Here is a 20,362-nt window from a genome sequence, read left to right on the forward strand (position 1 = left end):
TCAGACTCCGCCGGAGAAAGCGACGACGACCGCGTGGGAGAATCGACGCCGCCGACGACGTGACGAATGCCGACCCGTCTGCGCGCACACTCGTCACTCAGCGGCCAGCGCGGCCGGGTCCCACGGAACCGTAGAGGTGCAGACAGACCACGGCACGAGGGGTCCCCGCGATGCATCTACGCTGGGGCGAGCTCTTAGCGAGGAGAAATGGAGGAGATTTAGACTAGACTCTGACTGCTTAACATTACGGATTAAATTATTTGCGCCCAGTAAAACACAAGTTTTTCAGCCTGTTTAAAGAATTCAACTCCGTGGCCATACCGTTCGAGCAATTTCTACTTTAAGAGTCTAATGTGCACACCATTTCGGCAGTGACTTCGAATTACGAGTTCGAAACTTTATAGTGCCATTCGCGAGGGCCCCCGGGAAATTTTTTGGTTCGGGGGTACAGTTGACAACCCTGGCACACGCTCCAGCGATTATTCAACAAAGAATACTGACAACAGTACTGCCACATGTGATGCACCTATTACACTATAGTGCAAATTCTACAGAAGAAAAACAAAAACCTATGTCACAACCGCAAAGCTAACCTCAGTATGCACAATGCATTCCAAACTTTATTTTGAATTAATTTCCTGTTTTCACACTGCGTTTTACTTATTCTGCCTTTCCTCCCCTCTCTCCTTTTTCTCTCTCTCTCATCTCCTTTTATTTCTGAAACGGCAACCAGCGCACTACAAAACAAAATCCTGCGTACTTCCCTGATACGCAAAACAAAAACAATACCATGCAGAGCAATCCATTTAGGATGGCCATGTCTCAAGTCAAGAATTTCAATTTTTTTTTAATTTAAATAATTCAAATTTGCACACAATAAACTTTACAAATTCGTTGTGTTGCTGACATGTTAGATCTAGCACTATCTTCGCATTGTCGTCGGTGAAGAGATTGCACAAACAATTATTAAGCTTTATAATGTAAATAGGCAAGTTTCTGCTTTTTATTTACTGCCCGACGCTGCAAGGCTGACGCTACATGGGCGATGAGGCACGCCGTGGTGGAGGGCCCCGGATTAAGTTTGACCACCTGAAATCTCATACACACGGGCGTTTTCACTTTTCGCCTCTATCAGAAAAGCGGCCGCCGCGGCCGGAAATCAAGCCCACATCCTTGCGCTCAGCAGCACACAAGTTTCTGCTTTTCCTACTTAACATGCGATGCCATAAGGCACAGGCTTCATGCCAAATAGTTTTCGTTCTCATCTCGTCCCTACTTCTCAATCACATCACACAGAGCCGCAATACCGGTCATACCAGGCTCGCAATGCCATCCCAGGTAAGAGGCAATAAACATCAAACACTAAGCTCGCTGACTTACCCCGCTCTGCTAAACGTGCAGCGCATGTCGAAAACAACTCAACTTTGATGACAGATGTAACTGAGCAAGCGACTAACGTTGATAGAAAAACTGTACTTTCGGCCAGTTCACCCACAAAGTCTTGATGCACGATGTGCTTGATGCGGAGTGTGAATCTGATGCACGACTACAGCAATGCAAGGGACGCGATAGTGCATTACTTGTTCGACTTCTTTCAGTGAAACAGGTGGCACACACATGGGCACAAAGCAAGCCATTGACAGCTTGACATAATTCACATTTTGCGGTGTATAAGTATCGCTCATTTTTCAGCGACTGACATACCAGGGGCCACAAGCAGACACACACTGACCACACAGGTGCACTGTTTTGACCAACCAAGGGGCGGAAGCAGGATTGAGCCCTTTGTAGTGAATCAGGAAGCAGGAATAATGCTGTTTTGGAACAGCCTCTGAGCAACAAAACGGCAATTTTGGAGGAGTGCAAGTCTATCTGGGGACATAATTTTAGGTTTGAGCATATTTCATTCGCAATTTTTTTATTGTGGTCAACAGAAAAAATTCAAACCACCTTTTTACCCAACATTTAATACTAAACCAGCCACACTTTCTGCACATTAAAGCATCACAGCTGAACGAGCAACTCAGGGAAAACTAAAAATAAGTAAGGTCCTGAATAGCTGCATTTCCCTAGACTTGGGCTCATGAAGAATACATGTGCTATCACAATGCCCCTGCTGAAGTGAGAAACAATACAGAGAATGCTAGAGATAAGCAAAGTTGTCCCCTTTGCATATAATTTACTAATCTAATCTACTAATTCTACTACTACCTGCTAATTCTAATCTTTGCATCTAATTAACCTTCTGACTATGTGCACTTAATAGGCTCCTGACAAAAAAAAAATTAAGAACCCATCAATACAGCCTCACTGACAAAGGAAACTAAGAGGGAACTAGAGATAAGTGATGCGTTGCTAAATGAACCTGACTACACACCAGAGAAATTAAATATGACTGTTCATGTTAGCACACAGCATCAGAAAAAAAGTATCGAATAATATTACTGGCGCGCCATTGACCACATAAAGCAGGCTTCTCTGTAGGTAAAAAGAAAGAAGTTCAAGAGCGTCGTTTTTATCCAGACAACGAATCGGTCAGTGTTTATCAAACTGTTTTTAATTGCGCATATATAAACAGTGCTTGCTTACCAGGGGAGGGGGATATGAAGCCAAGAAAAAAAAAAGCGAAAAGCGTTGCTGTACGGCAAGCCACATCTACTGAAGTGATTACTTGCAGATAGCTGGTAGACTGCAATAAGCTCTCCTTTCAAATGTACCCGCTGCGGTGGCTCACTGGCTAAGGCGTTATGCTGCTGAGCCCAAGGATGCAGGTTCGATTCCTGGCTTTCCCGGCCCCTTTTCTGATGGAGGCGAAAACCCGACACGCTCTTGTGTTCGAGATTTTGGTGAATGTTAAAGATCCCCAGGTGGTCAAAATTAATCTGGAGCCCTTTACTACAGTGCGCCTCATCGCCTGTGCAGCGTCGGCACATTAAATCTTACAATCAGTCAATCAATCAATCCTCTCACGTGTGCCAGGGCTGTGCGTGTTATCTTAGGTTTGGCTGATTGATTGCTAATGGTACCCCCCTTTTGATGGGGCAATTATGCGTCATTTTACCAGAGAAACTAATATATCTGTTTTATACTCTGTTTAATTCAAGCGCTGCTCTTAGGGCAGGCTTAAAATACTTTTTTCTACAGGTGGTAGCTGTCCTAGGCAATATTTCCCTCTCTGCTTTTCGTCCACCGGCATTCTAATTTTTTAGTCGCCTCGAGAGCCTTAAGGTTAACTCCTTGTGAGCTACCCTTAAATCCTGTGGTTTCAGGAAGCCGAATATTTCCCTCGTATAGATTTGGATGGATACACTCGCATTCCAACACTATGTGCTGCATAGTTTTTTGTTTCTTTTCCGCAGACCACATATACCCCATCATTTCGTGCATACTTCCGTACGAAGCTCTTAGTCCTCCAGCAATGTGCTCCAGCCTCAAAAAGCAAAGCACTGCCCTTGGAATTATTGTAGAAATTTTCCTTTCTGATGTCCCATTTCTCTGCCCTGTACATCTCTAACGATGTTTTAGCTTCCATTTCCAGGGTGCCATTTCCATCTCCAAGGTGCGTCGATGCCACCGCCGTCGCACGGCAAAGACGCACGAGTTCTTGTTTACCGCACCACATCATCTAATCTTTGGAACAGCAAGCACACTCATGATAAGATAAAATGGAGCAGGTTCGACTGAACAGTACAACTATTTATAAGTGGAATGATTGCAATGACGGACGCAAACGCACCTATTTTGGTGAAGAATTCGAGTAAAGACTCGTCAAACCTCGCCGGTACGAACAGCACAGGAAGGGACAGTGCGGGAGCTCTCAGGGAGTCCGCCTGAGTGCACCACGTCGCAAATGACAGCGAATGCGTCTCTTCTGCTCCCTGAGCAAAGCGACTGGCATTGAACATCACATTGTTGCCTCAGATTTTGTGGCACATTGAGGAACCGCTTGAGAGCAGTTTCAGCACAAGAATGCTGTTTGGAGCAGGGTGGCGCTGGAACAGCTACTTGGTGCAGCTTGGTTCAGCTTGGCGCAAATGGCGCAAAACTTTCATCCCTACCCACCATTTTCAGCAGTAGGAGCAGAAGCATCAGCCGTGCTATGGCAGGCTACAGTAGATTTCATGCGGTAAACTGTGCTGCAACACTTGCGCTCATTTTGGGAAAAGAGATCCGTGTGCACGAGCTGTAAAGCAACCATAAACAATGAGGTCATAATATAAAGGAGTCGAACTGAACGCAAACAGCTTTCCTGGTCAAAGTCTCGAATTTACCAACCCTGCACTTCCAGCACAGAGGCTTTTGAAGCATTTGCTGACCCCTGAAAAATAGATGAGACAGGCAAAAAAGCTCCACACATGGTCTCTTCAATTTACCAGTCTGAAATTCTCAACCAGTCCTTGGGCTGCCCTCACAAGAGGAATAATCTATGAGCGAAAAAGTTTGTCGGAGCTTCCAAGTGGACACTGTCACAGTGTGTAAGCATTCTTTTAAGAGGCTCATCTCTGCCCAAACATATTTATGCATGTTTTTTATGGAGGCCCCAGGCCTCTTATTGGGTTTACCATAAAGATTCACCAGATTCACCATATGCATTGCATCAAGTTGCATGTTACGGACGGACTTGTGTTGGGAGTTAGCAAAGAATGCTTACGCATTAATACGCAATTCTCAAATGGGGGTCCGAGGACCCCCATTTCAGGGAGCATTTCAGGGGTCTGCCAAGCCTCCCTCAAAACTTCTCCCCCGCCATTTTTTTTTTTCTCTTGATATTGCCAGCACTTTCTGATGATTGCTATTGGTTTCCCCTTTGTAGCGGGGTGATGACACATCATCTTACTAAAAAGGACTAATATACCTATGTTTTATACTCTTGGTTTAATACTATCGCTGCTTAGGGCAGGCACAAAAAGCTTATTAGGCACAAAATACTTTTTTTCCTGTTACAGGTGGCAGCTGTCCTAGGCAATATTCCCCTCTCTGCTTTTCGTCCACCAGCATTCTAATCTTCTTTTCGTCCCCTCGACAGCCTTGAAGTTAACTTCCTCTGTGATACCCTTACATCCTAGGGCTTCTGGAAGCTGAATATTTCCCTCATGTAAATTTGGATGGATACCTTCACATTCTAACACTATGTGCCGCATAGTTTGTTTCTTTTCCGCAGACCACGCATACCCCATCACTTTGTGAATACTTCCCCACAAAGCTCTTAGTTTGCAAGCAACCTGCTCTAGCATCAAAAAGCAAAGCACTGCCCTGGGAATTATCGTAGAAATTTTCCTTTCTGATGTTCAATTTCTCAGCCCTGTACATCTCTAACGAAGTTTTAGCCATTTATGTGTTTCAATCTGCCTTGCCTCTTTCTTGGTTACCTTGGCTGTTTTGGATCTCCACTGTTCTTTCCGTATTTCATTGCTAGCCTTCTAGCAGCGTTCGCACAGGCTTCAAAAGCAAAAATTCAAGGGTTTTCAAGGACTTTCAAGGACCAGAAAACACATTTTAACGGTCCCCATCTAATGTTTTATCTGAGATTATCTATAGCTTTTTCAACACAATGCAACAGTTTTTTATTGCACAATACCTAAGCACAATATTGCACATTTAGATAGCCACTAACAGGTGTGTGAATGTTTCCCCAGCTTTATTTTTATTTCATGGTTGGTATTTAGAGGTTTTTTTTTCATGTTGTTTTGCTCAAGCTGTTTCATTTCAAAACTTCGTTAATGTTGCCTGCATGTCCTGCTTTGTCAGCAAGCGTATCAGTTGAAACTGAATCAGCAAGTGTTGCTCTAAGGCAGGACGAACTATGTACACGTCCACCATTTGCACGTAAAAGCAAACACAGATGGAGCGTATGAGGCACAGCAAACATGCAATGAGCAAACGTCCACAGACTTGGAAGATGCAAGATAGAGAACAGAAGCTGGCTTTCGCTGGATTGTATTGTGACATGGATTGGATTGAGAAAAACCCTGCTCCCAATGTTGCCTCGTAATAATGAAAATACACAAAACTTTCTGAAATTTTAAGCAATACACTGAAGCTTGATTGCTACAATGTTTCGTTAGATTTATTAGCACCTAAAATCCACGACAAACGCTTTAAATTCTTGTGAAAAGACAGGGCCATTGATTCTCTCCATAAAAATCAAGGATATTCAAGGACCATTTAACAATTCCAGGACTTTCCAGGCCTTGAAATTGACACTTCTGAATTCAAGGGTTTTCAAGGTTTTCAAGGACCTGTGCGAACCCTGTCTAGTCTTTTTTAGGTATAGGTATAGGCATAGGTTTTACCACGCTTTTTAGGTATAGGCATAGGTTTTACCACAATGCAAAAAGGTGGCTTCGCCACATTACATGTACGTTTAGTTTCTCCCCGTAGCACATATTTTAACACCTGATTTCTGCACAGCACGCCAGCTATGAAAAGACAAAAAAAAAAAAAAACCACAAAAGGCAGCACACAGGTGTTTAGAAGACAGATTCAAGTACAGTAGAATCTCGATAAACGGAAATCGCTTAAACGGAATTGCTGCTTAAACGGAACAGTTGCCTGGAATTTGGTTGGTTTTGTATTCAGATAACGTAAAAAAACTCTTGGTAATCGGAACTAAAATTTCCGCATCACCGTGTAAACGAAACCAGAAATGGAACTTCTTGTGAAATCCACTGGCATGAGAATCAGCTTTTTACGGTTCCGGCTGTTTCGTTCGTTTTTTTTTTTTTTTTTTCCTCCTTGCTTTTTTAGCCTTCTTGGCCTCGTAAGCCTCGTCTCGTAAGTGGTTAGCCGTGTTAGCGCAACGAATGCAATATCGAAGTTCTTGTTCCAGTCGTTCGGCCTCAATTCTAGGCGCCGAGGCTACAGGGCTCACCTCCTGTCGCCTCGTTCGTGCCATCGTTGTGCTATTCGTCCTTCATTACCACGTTGCCGTCTTCTAAATTCGGTGGCTCATAAGCACTCGCGAAGTTGAGGCCTCTAGCCTCCTAAAGATGCAGTTGCAAGGACTCAAACAAAAATAATTGACACATTTTGTAGTGCACAGCGACTCATTGTTACCAAATCAACTTTGTGAATGCTGTGCCTACACTTCTTGTAGTTTTCTTGCTTTCTGAAAACTATCAGCTACAGTCACTTTCTAGTGGTTAGAGTTCCATGAAATGCCCTTAGAAGTGTGTACGCACATAAATTTGCACCTTAGAACATCTCTCAGTAAACGGAACTCCTGTTAAACGGAACAAATTTTTCCGGTCCCTTGAAGTTCCGTTTATTGAGAGTCTACTGTACAAATTGCTTAGCATTACGACACCGATCAACATATGCTCCATCGTGGGGTCCCCCATCACTTTCACAGGCCCAAAAGGGGTCCCCGGGGCAGTCATGGCTGAGAACCACTGCATGAATACCTACATAGCTGCTTTTGTGCGGTACAAAATAACAACCTGAGGAGGCCTACGTACCTTGAGCAGTAGGGTACTCAGATGATGCAAAAACTGAGCATGTAAAACGAAGTCATTGGTAAACACTCACCTCCAGGAAGGTTTCCTTGGTTGTAGCGCCACAGTTGATAGGGAAGGGCTTACGTCCATCTAGTATTGAAAAAAGAACCCCAGAGAGTAATGCAAGCAGCCAGAGCATTAACTTAAGTTGGTAATTGTTTGTGCAAGGTCACTAACATACCTAAAACTTAAGATTGTTTCCAATATTTATAGTGACTATTTACTAAATACATATAGCTGTGAACGGCCCTTTTAGAATGTTTAGGTCTACAATTTCGTGGTCCCTTTAAAGAGGGGGAAAAAAAAAAGTAAATGTCCAAATAACCTCTTGCAGCAAGTTTTAAGTGTTCTGAATTTGCACGTGTAAGGCTTAACTTTCACACAAGAGCTACCTTTTCGAAGTAGTGCCCACATCTAAGGTGAAAGCCTTAAGTGCCCCACTGTGCGAAACACCGTTGTTGTACAGTAAAAAGCATAAATAAAAGCCCACGTGCTATCCAATCGGATTTGAGCCCAGATCTCCACAGTAGAAGCCCAATGTGCTATCTCCGCACCTTGCCAGGGCCGCAACAACAGGTGCTGTTGTCGTCGTCTTCATTCCTTTCTTTGTGGCACATACCCCACACAGGGAATTGGCCAAGAATTGGAAGCTTTGAGGCGTTAACAAAGTTGGAAACATACAAGTTGAATAGTGCGTGCATGCCATGTGACCCTGAAAGTTGATGGCACGTGAGTAGTACAAGTGCGACTTAGCCGCGTGGAACCCCCGATTCTAGGGAAGTCGCGGGGTGTGGCAATCTACTTAATGAAGCAGCTTGCGGCTTAATACGAAGAAACCAATACAAAGAAAGAGATGCAAACATGGTGTAGCAGAAAAGAAGCCTGGTCGAAGTAATTTGAAGTGAACAAAGAGCAGCAATGAAGTTGTAAATCATCACCAAGCTTTCGCCTTTGCCGCACGTAAGCACACTAAAGTGCCCCAAGGAGTTTTTTTAGACATGACAATATGGTCAAAGCAGTTGGTTCCTTCGTTTTTGTCGTTTTTTGCCTTTGATGTTTACTCTTGTGGCAAAGACTCGTTAAAGAAGTACTGACACCAATTTTTGGGTTAATATTATTCCACAATTTACTTCCTTTACTCAGCAGAACACCTCGGCCAATGTATGCATGGCCTGTGATGCATTTGTTGAACATATTTTGATTTGGTCTCATTTATCGCGCTAACGAAACTGCACAAGGAGTGGCGTGCAGTAAATAGACACCTGCACGACGTAATCCCCTGGCAAAAGGAAGGTGAAGTAGCACAGTGATCCCAATACATGTCAGAAACTCGGGACGTCACTTCACGAGCTTGGGAAGGCGGCTAGGTGAGCAGGAAACGAGGGGCTGGCACCATACACAAACTGATGCACATAGCCAGAGCTACAGCTGTAATCTCTCGCCATAATGGCACTTTTGTTGCAAAAAATAAAGTTTGACATGCGAGAAAAGAACAGATAATATAGCCTATAATCACAACAGAAGTCCCGCCCCATCTGTGCTTTTGCCGAAAGCGGTCATCAAATAACTGTTGCGATAGTAGTTCAGAACGCTTTCAGGCCGCTCAGCTGCCAAGGTTCGGCGGCGGGTACTGAAAATAACTCCTGCAGTCTCCACAGTGTTTTGACATCCACATAAAGCAGTGTGGTCATGGCAAGGCTGTGTGGTACATGCCCTCCGGGCCCCCAGCAATGGAAACCAAAACAGGCAATTCTCAAATTAAAAGTGCTGTTTCAGGATTCCTAGGCACTTAAGCATCGATAAACCAATTAAAAAAGGGAACACAAAAATTTAGTGTAAGTACTCCTTTAAAAACTAAACTTCATTAACTTGGTGCTACCGCAGGACACTAAGAAAAAAAAGCAGGCAAGTGGTTACCCAGATCCCAACAGGTTTCCCACAACCTTAAAACGGTTGCCTGTAGCACTGTGCTCAATGAGCATGGTTTACAAAATTTCCTTTAGACGCGACATCTGCACTGAGCAAACAGGCCAATGTATTGCTTATTGCCTATAAAAACATGCCTTGACAATAAGAAAGGGAACTGCACACATTTGTCTTAAGTGAAAAAAGACGATGTTTTCCAGAGCACAGAGGATAAAAAAATAAGCAGGCATCCCGTATATTTTTTGCACTAGATCTAAGAATTCAGCCCGAATAAATATGTGAGCCCTTGTATCTATCTATGCAAAAAGAGCGTACTTTTGCTTGAGGAATGCTTTAAATGAGATTCTTGTGTTCTTGTAAATGCACCTCGTATGTTTGCCTGCGTTTCCAAAATCATAGTCATGAGCACCCATCCAATTTTATCCCCATCCTTTTCTCCAATGCACCTAACTCTTGTCACCATGCCTGTTTAAAATTGTTCAGTTTGAATAAGCCGCCTTTCACTGCAGGTAGATCTGCTGCCTTCCGACCCAAGTCCACCATCCACCACGACCTTGCCTAATGGTCTGCTCTTGTGTATTGGCCCCCACACTACGCACTCATGTTCGTGTTGGCTTTGTGATGTATGCAACCACGGACTCGCCAAGTGCACAGCACCTCAAACAATGGGCGAAAAGAAGAAAAGGTTGCAGGCTTCCAGGTCCTGCTTTTACTGCAACAAGCCAAACCATTTCGCCCGTGTGTGCCAAAAAGCGAGGAGGCTTGTTTGTGGTTAATGCTCTCGACGACACATTACGCCCCTCTGTGGCGTTGGGCGTGTCCATGAAGCACCAGTAGGCGAAGGAAGTCTTAAAAGTCGAGCCTCGAAAGCGGTGCTGGTGATCCCTTCTGTATCCGCCAGCCCCACTCTACTTGCCCCCTAGCCCGTGCAGACTGCACACACCCGGGCAAGGAGACACCTACAGGCCAGATGCTGCTACGTGTCCTTCTTGACCCTGGCGGCCAGAGCCCGTTTATTCGCAGCAATGTTTTCCATGCCCTGGCCTATCCCATCAAAGGAGCACTGATCATGTTTGGACGGACCCATCCATGTATGTGTATGTATGTTTGTGGTTTATTGGCGCAAGGGTTTCTAAGACCAAAGAGCGCCAGAACTATGTTATGTGGTCTTTACATAGTCATGTTTGTGCTTAAAATATGTATGAAATGAGTATGATACATCTTAAAATACTGTATATATGGGTGTAGAGGGCCCATCCACTAAAGCATGAAGATGTTCATAATGGTGGCTGAAATGGATTATGGGTGCAACGTGATGCACCTCGAGCCAAAGAGCATGCGACGAGAGTGGGCCTCCTGTGCGGACAAAGGGAGCATGAGGGCCTCACTCACTGCTCGTAGGCTCTGAGGTCACGCACTGTACGAGATGAGTTTTAAAAACTTGATGTCTGCAAGATAACTTAAAAGACTTTTGTTTGTAAACATAGGTTCATCTCCTAAAAACAGTGAAGGATGTAGTGGAATGTTGTAGGTATATATTTTCGGGAAATGCCGTTTTCTGGCTTCATTGCAGAATGTGCACTCAATTAATACATGGAGGACGGTGAGCCGTTCCCCACACTTGTTACAAACAGGTGGGGGTGTTCCATTCAAAAGATATGCGTGTGTAGCGTAAGTGTGGCCTATTCGCAGTCTGCAAATGGATACCTCAATGAATCTGTTTTGTTTTTCTGTTGTGTATCTTCCTAGGTTTGGTTTTACTGAGTGGAGCTTGTTGTCTGTGTGCGTGTCCCACATGTGCTGCCAGCATTTACGGATTCCCCTCCGGATTACTGGTTTCAGATCGAGGTGAGGGACCTGCGCTACATCAACACCACTACGTAGGGCCGCCAAAGTGGCGTTCCGGTCAGCAATTTCATTGCCCAGAATGCCACTGTGTCCAGGGATCCAGCAAACAAGTATTTTTAGGTTTGACTTATAGGCAGTTATAAGAGCTTAAAAAGGCGGTTTAGAATAACGTTTTTTGTGGGCTTAAAGGAATCCAATGCAGTTACTACGCTTAGGGAGTCTGTGTAGATGACTGATTGTTGTATTTTGTTCTGTGTAATGTGTTCCACTGTGATTAGAATACCATAGGCTTCTGCTGTAAAGATGCTACAATTTCTGTTCAATGTCCTTGTGCTGGCAAAGTCCGGGCCATGTGCAGCACAGGACACAGAAGAAGAAGACTTGGAAGCATCTGTGTAAAAAGAGGCGCATGGATATCTGTGTTGTAAACTTCAGAAATGCTGTAAAATCAATTCGCGGGGTGCACGACGCTTGTCAATTTGTTTAAAGGATGTGTCACAATGAATAGTTGACATGTCCCAAGGTGGGACTATATCGGCGATACAGGTTTTTATGCCATCATCTAAAGACACCCCTATCTCCTCTGCAAGGCCTTTGACACGCAAGGCTACAGGGGCAGGGATCGACGGGCGCGCTAAATACAAATGGGCGGATGAGATGTCATTCACAATAGAATTGCATGGGTGATTCGTCATAGACATTGTCCTAATAGCATAGAGGAGTGCTGTATAAGCACGCTGGTGCTCTAGGCACCAGTGGTCGCATTCTACATAAAGACTCTGGATTGGACTTGTCCTGAAGGCTCCAGAGGCAAGGCAAAGGCCCAAATGTAGTACTGGGTCTAACATTTTTAAGGCAGTTTTAGACGCGGACCCGTATGTTACACTTCCATAGTCTATACGTGACCTAACTAAACTCACAAAGAGACGTAGAAGGCAGTCTTTATCAGCACCATAAGACTGATGTGACAACACTTTTAAAATGTTAATGGTTTTTAGACATTTTTGTTTGAGTTTCTTTAAGTGCTGTACGTACGTTAGTTTTCCATCAAGTACAACACCTAAAAACTTGTGTTCTTTCTTGACAGCAATCCGTTCTCCGTTCAGTGTGACATCGGGTTCTCGACGAATTCCACGCTGCCTTGTGAATAACACACATGTACTTTTGTGAGGATTCAATTTAAAACCATTTTCTTCCGTCCATTTTGCAAGCCTGTTCACACCTAACTGTATCTGCCTTTCACATATGGACTGATTGCATGACCTAAAGCTTATTTGGACGTCGTCAACATACATTGAGTAGGAGATTGAGGGTGGCAACGATTTCCCAAGTGAATTCATTTTAATTATAAACAGAGTACAGCTTAATACTCCACCCTGGGGAACCCCATTTTCTTGTATGTATGTTCTTGATACCACTGTCCCTACTCTTACCCTAAATGTCCGCTCCGACAAATAACTTTCAATAGTGTTTAGCATATGTCCAGACACACCGAATGCCTTGAGATCAAGCAGTATGCCGTAACGCCAAGTTGTATCGTATGCTTTTTCTAAGTCAAAGAAAACAGAAAGACAGTGCTGTTTGTGGATAAAAGCATCTTTGACATACGACTCAAAGGCAACTAGCTGGTCAGTTGTGCTTCGACCTGATCGGAAACCAGCCTGACAACTGTCCAGGATGCCGTTATATTCAAGAAAATGGATTAGCCTCTTATTTACCATTTTTTCAAAAACCTTTCCTAAGCAACTTGTCAGAGCTATTGGTCGGTAACTGGCAGGTAGTGAGGCATCTTTCCCCTGTTTTAATACGGCAACTACAACTGCTTCTCTCCAAGCTCTCGGAAAGTATCCCGCCGCCCATATTTTGTTGAACAAGTGCAAGAGTGTTCGGAGAGTTTCTGGGTGCAGATGTTGTATCATTGTGTATGATATACTATCTGCCCCAGGCGCTGAAGCCTTACATATTCCCAAGGCGACCAAAAAATCTGTTATGGAAAATTCCGTGTTGTATGGTTCGTCAGATCTTTTGTTATCACGAATCGGTTTCTTCTCCATAGATGTTTTGTGTCGTAAGAAAGCATTCGTGTAATGAGCAGAACTCGATACATATGAAAAGTATTTCGCAAGTGTGTTTGCCTGGTCCTCTAGGGTATCACCTGTACTGTTGACCAAAGGTAGGGTGTGTGTTTTCCGTCCATTAAACTTTTTAATTCTGTTCCATACTTTGCCTGCATCTGTGTACGAGTTGATAGAAGTCACGAAAGAGCGCCAGCTATCTCTTTTTGCTTGCTGGCGAATGCGTCTTCCTTGTGCTTTTGCACGTTTGAAGGAAATCAAGTTTTGCGTAGTGGGGTACCTGCGAAGGACACCCCACGCTTTATTTTGAGCCTGCCGTGCAAGCCTACACTCTTCATTCCACCACGGCCTCCTAGTGTTAGGTGTGGCACCAGATGTTTGCGGAATTGAGCCCTCGGCAGCATGAAGAATGTGTGCAGTCACCAGTTCACAGGCTTCGTCAATGCCCAAATAGCTTAAGGACGTGTATGAAAGCTGAGATAATTGTTTAAATTTTAACCAATCAGCACCAGATTCCTTAAACTTTTTATGGCAGATGGAACTGTTACGGGCTTTATCAATGCCTTTCAAGATGACAGGGAAGTGGTCGCTCCCATAGGGGTTGTCGTCCACTTCCCATTCAACAGCCGGAAAGAGGACAGAAGAGCCGATCGCCAAGTCTATGTGTGAGTATGTATTGTGTGTAGTGTTGTAGTATGTCGGCTCTTTTTTGTTAAAGAGACAAGCTCCGGATGAGAAGAGGAATTTTTCTATCAAGCGGCCCCGGGAATCTGTGCGTTCAGATCCCCATAGTGGGCTGTGTGCATTCAGGTCACCTACGAGTAGGAACGGTTCCGGCAGCTCATCTATGAGAGACTCAAATTCAGAGCTAGATAAACGATATTCAGGGGGAATGTATAGTGAGCAAATTGTTGTTAATCTGTTGAAAATAATTGCCCGGATTGCAACCGCTTCTAGGGCGGTACGCAATTGAAGAGATTGGCAAGGGATAGATTTTTGCGTAACTATAGCTACGCCACCAGAGCAGTGCGTGCAGCTATCTCTGTCTCTCCTAAATACTGAGTATTGGTTCAGGAAATTGGTGTGCTTAGGTTTGAAGTGTGTCTCCTGTAAACATAGGATGGCTGATTGCGTTTTGTGTAGGATTTCATATATATCATCTAGGTTTTTAATAAGGCCCCGGCAGTTCCCCTGTGTAATTATTTGTGCTACCATAAATGTTTAGGGAGGAGATTTTACCTGGTGTAGATGAGGACTCGGGCTGGATGTATACTATCTATCAGTTCTGACTTGGGCCTGTGACACGGGTGGCTGGTGGCTTTTTGCCTCGCCCCGCCATGGTGCGCTGTTCTCTTTCCGCCTTTGGCACTGGCAGAGACGGTGTTACCTCCATGTCATCATCTGAGTGGTGTGACAGTGACGAGATGGAGTCCTTGCGGGCTCCGCCTCGGGATATGTTCGAAGTGGAGGCAGGAGCCCCTGCCGTCCCCGACTGTTTGTTGTACACAGAAGTGGTCGTGGGACCGACCACATTTACGTCCATGGCCGCCTGCAGTCTGGCAGCCGGAAGAGGAGGATTGACGGCAGAGCCGTCACTCATCACACTTGCAGCTAACACAACACTTGCGGGCGCCACAGGTGTCGTGTCAGATGGTTGGGCTGCCTTGGGCAGCACCTGGGGGGGCTGGGACGGCACCAAGTCTGCTTCGCAGTACTGGGTGGCCGCCGTGACTAGACGCCGCTCCGCCCCCCGGCGAGCTGCATCGGCATACCTTTGCGAAAACATTGAGTGTTTCTGTCGTGCTTCTTGATAGGTAATGTTCTGGGTGACCATGTTTATGATTTCTTTCTCGGCTTTGAATTTAGCACATGACCGAGAGTATGCAGCGTGGGGTTGTTCACAGTTGGCACATTTCAATACGTTAGAAGCACAGTTCTCTGAAGGGTCATGATGTCCTGCGCACTTGGCACATGTCAGTTTTCCGCGGCAGGTGGTAGTACTGTGCCCATACCGCTGGCACTTGAAGCAGCGGCGTGGGTTGGGTATGTAAGGTCGTACGTTGCAATGAAGGAAGCCTGCAGTGATAGACTCCGGTAGGACACTTCGGTCAAAAGTTAGGATCACATGTTTCGTTTTTACTTCTTTGCCATCGCGTCTGATCATTATTCTTCTTACCGCAGTAACGCCCTGGTCACGCATGCCCTCGAGGAGGTCAGACTCACTTTCATTGAGCAGGTCCATCTCAGATATGACGCCCTGCGAGCTGTTAAGGCTCCGGTGTGGCGTTACAGCTACTTCAAGGCCAAGTAGGTCGGTCTGGTTCAAGAGACTATCAGATTGTTTTTTAGTAGATAGTTCTACAAGCACGTCCCCCGATGTCAGCTTCTTTGCCTTGTAGTTCGCGCCAACTACACTCTCAATGAACTTGGCAATTAAGAAGACCGACTTGCAGGTAACTGGAGATTCCTTGTTCTTAGATTGTATCACTAAGAAGCGAGGAAAGTTGTCCGGGGTGTTAAATTTCATGTTGGGCAGAGGTTTGAAAATTACATCGGTGCGGGCCCTTTTTGGGGCCCGATCATTTGGAAGAGAGGATTTCGAAAGTACCATGCGGCATAGTATAAAGCAGGGAACTGGGGTACTTTCTTCTTTGACGTTACCCTGATGGTCAAAGAGGTCCCGGAGCTCCCAGCCTGATAGACAGACAGGGAGCCCATCGGCCGGAGATTGACCAGGGCTCCGACGGCCACCGTTCACGGCTTCTAACCCTTCACCTTTCAACTTCTCGCTACGGTAGGTAACAGCTTAAGTATGGGGGGCTCGGGGTACGCGGTGTCGCCACTCACCGTCACCAAGATTACTCAAGGTGCCCCGTGCGGGGGGACGGACCCATCCAAAGGAAATAATACAGTGCAACCTCGTCTCGGGGACTCTGAAGTAAGCATGACAACTAAGTCATGACAATCGACACTCTAGAAGTGCCAGAAATCTGCATCGTCACCAGTCCGCCCGTCAGTGACAAGGTTCTTCACTCACTAGAGACCCACAATCTCACAGCAACTGACCGCCATCTGTCAAATGCATTGTCGGAGGACCCAGTAAGCACTTTGATCAGCTTTGACCTCTACTGGAAGGTCATCTGGAAGGATTTAGCGCTTGACTTCCCACCTCGCTACCTGAGACCTTGTTCGGATGGATGGTGCAAAGAGCATGCGCCATCAGCAACCGAAATGCAATTGAGGCTGTTTCTAGTTTTAGGCAAAGCAGTATGGCCTCGAGGCTTCATCACAGATACCCTCTCACAAGTTCCGGCCAGTCAGCCAGACAACTGCTGCGTCCGCCCCACTGAGATCAAAACAACAATGCAAACCAAACCATTGCTCAGCTGGAAGAGATATTTTGGAGAGTTGCGAGCAGAAGAGCTTGACACGACCTCAAGGTACGATAGGTCTAACTCCACCGAAGTTTCAAACGTCGTCGAATCCTAAGTCATAGTTGCTAGAGTCAAAAAGCACCGTGTGTATGTCGCCAGCTCCCGACAGTTCAAGGCATGATCCACGATTGCCCAAGCGTTCTAAACCAGAACCACTTGTGCTGAAGAGTTCTGGGCATAAGCCGCCAGAACGCGAAAATCCATTGCAGGAATTGCAGCTAAACAAGCATGCGTCAGGAACAGCCCATGCGAACCCACACAGGACGTCTTGAATGCCAGCATACAGAATTAAGGGCACAAGAAGCATCACGCCTTCAAAGGAACCAACGATTCGCCTTCGGACACCAGCGTCGTCCTGCCAGTCCTCTTCCCAGTCACTGCCCCTGGGAAGTTTGCTCTTCATTGCTCTGGCCTTCAGTCCGACATCGTATGGCACAGCCCGACGCCCAAGCAACTCATCGAGACGCCGCAAGCCGTGTTTGTATGAGCAATTGAGTCAACTACCACCATGTGTTCAGAAGTCAGCCATGGAAAATCCCAGTCCTTCCAGCAAAGCACCACAAGCAACACAACAGCACAGTTCTCTGCGATGAACTGTGTCTCGTGCTACGGTGTGTGGCACTATTTTTTATATTCAATGGTTGCAAAGGAGCGTTGTTGTTTGCGCAGTAGCCCATAGCTTGGTGACCGCCCATAGCTTTCAACACTGCCCTTTTTGTTGACATAGACGATCCTTTGCGAAATGCCATCCTTTTCAAGATCTCGTGGCACTCATCGCTCCAGATAATCCTGCATGGCGTTGCGAAGACTGTGTTGCTTTACACCCAGACATCCTCAACTTGGTAGGCAGACTTGTTGCTTGCAATGAGGTGTTCACGCTGGTGCCAGCTTTGCAAGTACTTTTTCGTGCCTTTGGCTGCTGCACTTCTACCACTGTGCTCTGCCCAAGCCTTGTAGCAGAGATGCTGCCTCTGACTGCCTGTTTGCCTATGCTACGTTGGTGCATTTAGTGATTGATTGATTCTGGGGTTTAACGCGCCGACGCAACGCAGGCGATGAGGCGCGCCGTAGTGGAGGGCTCCGGATTAATTTTGACCACCTGGGGATCTTTATCGTGCGCCGAAATATCGTACACACGGGCATTTTTGCTTTTCGCCTCCATCAGAAAAGCGGCCGCCGCGGCCGGGAATCGAACCCGCGACCTCGTGCAGGGGTGCATTTAGTGCATCAGCTGCAGCATATCATTTGTTTCCTTGTGCTGGACCTGCGCACTTCGGCAGCGGGGGGAGTGTGTGCTGAAGATAATGATGATAAAAGTGGCTTGCCCAGGCATGAGGGCACGGGCATAGCTCCCGCCTCGCGGCCCTGGCAATTGCTCGTAAGCAGCACAGCGATCGGGTGACGGGCTGTGTGGCTCCCTTTATATGTTACTTTCCACAACAATAACTTCAGTGCCCCTTTTCATCACGTTCAAGGCGTTTCTAAAACAAGTAAAGCTATTTGGTGGTTAGTCCAGAAAAATCCCTTCCACAATCTGTTCCGTTTTCATTTATGCGACAAGAACAAAATTTTTGAGCGCAAGCTCTTAAAGGAGTACTGACACGAAATTTTCGTGCTAAGTTTTCTTTGTTGCTATGGGTGCCTACCAGCCCACTAATCACAGAATGGCACATTAGACGGTCGATAGCAGTGTAAATATGTATTTACAGCCTCGTTCATTCGTGTCAGTTTCGGTTTCGACTAAACGAACACCGAGGCGTTCGCCATGACAGGAGGGCGCTCATAACGTCACCATTCTCGTCACACCACTGTCAGTGTGAAGGTGCGCGCACGCCCAGACTGGGCATGGTTTTCACCGTTTCCATGCGCTGGGCAGCATGACGTCAGTCCCAAAACCATGACGTGATACACACGGTGGAACAGCGCATGCCAAGCTTAACCAGCACATTGGCCATGCCATGGGAGCCTTGACGATAGCAGTTTGTGGCCAGGAGGAGCAGACAGCGTCCTGCTGTTGCCGACTGCAAAAGGGTGTCCGTTCTGAGCTTTCTCATGCGTGCAAAGATTAAAATGGATTTAAAATATGTTATATACTGAACGGCTACTGTTGAAACTTGCTGGAAGATGTCTCCATATACAACGGAATCCTTTTACATAATTATCCCCGCTTTAAAATTTCGTGTCAATACCCTTTCAGGCACCTGCTCCTGTGGTCTCACAGTGCCGGCGTCCCTCGATGTAACCGAGTGAACAAAGAGGACGCCGAAGGTAGACGAGATGAGCGAGCAAGGAGTGGAGAAGGAAAGTATGGTGAAAGGTGAGGGGGAGGGCGGTATGCTGTGGCCGCGCAAGACGCGTGGGAAAACCGCGCCTTGGCATCTAGTGGTGCACAAAAAAGGAGACAAAACCAAGAGTAAGTGTCTAGTCCTTTCAAGCTCATAAAAAGCACAGAAACCAAGCATGCGCTGCGTGCTGCACGTACACCAGTCCTTCATCGTCCACTTCATTGCGCAGCTAATCCGAACTACATGACACTTGCGCAGGCGGTTCAAACGCTATTTAAAACAACATGTTGGCAGTGGCAACACGTCGCAAGACAACGCCAGAGTAGCATGTGCCCGCATGCGTTCGCTGATCGTGCGTCACTTCCGGGGATGCAGCAGCTCTGCGACATGGCCGAGAAGTACGCAGTTTGTGCTGCACTCAAATTTTGCACTGGGGAGTATCGTAATCATCAGACAACTTTTTCACAGAAATTTGTATCGTGAAAAAAGGCAAAGACGCCGACCACAAAGCTAGTAAGCTTAAAAGAATAATGTTTTGGCTCCCACACTCATGATAAAGGAGAGAGTGCAAATATGTTCCTTATATACGGCTCACGACGTTGCCCAGGCATCCTGTGTAGACTGGTGGAGTGGCAATAAACGTGTGCTCTGTCGTTTGTATGTGCCGTGACTCCAGGTAGAGGTGTGAAGTGGCATTCTTTTCTTTTGCAAGTACATGTGTGTGAGACCAGTTGATTGCGTGTGATGTGGAATCACAGTGCTCAGCGAGGGCGTGTGACGACAAGTCTCTTGTTCACATTATTTCAATTCTGCTGAAGGTGTTCCGGGAGGTTTCCGGTCCCCATGTTCACGTACGGGCAATTGGCACATGGAATGACGTAGATGTAACATGGTAACCTTTCTTTTTGCGGTTTGTCCTTCCCTTTCTTGAGCTCATGCCGGAGTGTTCGGGATGGCACGTGTGCGGTTCACACATTATATGAGCAGAGTATGCGTGACGGCGCCTTGGAGAGATCAAGCACGTACGGCATTGCCGCACATCCTTGACCTCCGATGTCCACTAAAAACACAGGGCAAGCAGACTGTTACTGAACGGAGTCAATAAAGGCCCAAGGGTAACCACATAATGAAAGCTCCTGCCTCACTCGTGTGTTGTCTGCCACCCAGTCCTCTAGCTTAGTGCAGATGGAAGACACTGTGGTCTTCGATGTATAGGCCAAAATTTTTATTTTACCACTTTTTTTTTCACAGGCTTCACTTATGTACACATTTTTAAGACTCGTCTTGTTGGAAAGGTC

The 20,362-nt window shown here is 46.0% G+C and overlaps 1 protein-coding gene across 1 annotated transcript in view; it reads right to left on the bottom strand.

The window, feature by feature from the left end:
• Uch (Ubiquitin carboxyl-terminal hydrolase) overlaps positions 1-20,362 on the bottom strand; it is a 104,836-nt gene that overhangs the window by 59,294 nt on the left and 25,180 nt on the right. The window contains exon 7 of the mRNA XM_077703600.1: positions 7,528-7,586. Coding sequence (XP_077559726.1) covers positions 7,528-7,586 — 59 coding nt within the window. The remainder of the gene's footprint in view (positions 1-7,527; positions 7,587-20,362) is intronic.

This window comes from Haemaphysalis longicornis, unplaced genomic scaffold (assembly GCF_048455015.1).
Source record: "Haemaphysalis longicornis isolate Haplotype H1 unplaced genomic scaffold, Haemaphysalis longicornis Haplotype H1 scaffold_3, whole genome shotgun sequence".
NCBI lineage: Eukaryota > Metazoa > Arthropoda > Arachnida > Ixodida > Ixodidae > Haemaphysalis > Haemaphysalis longicornis.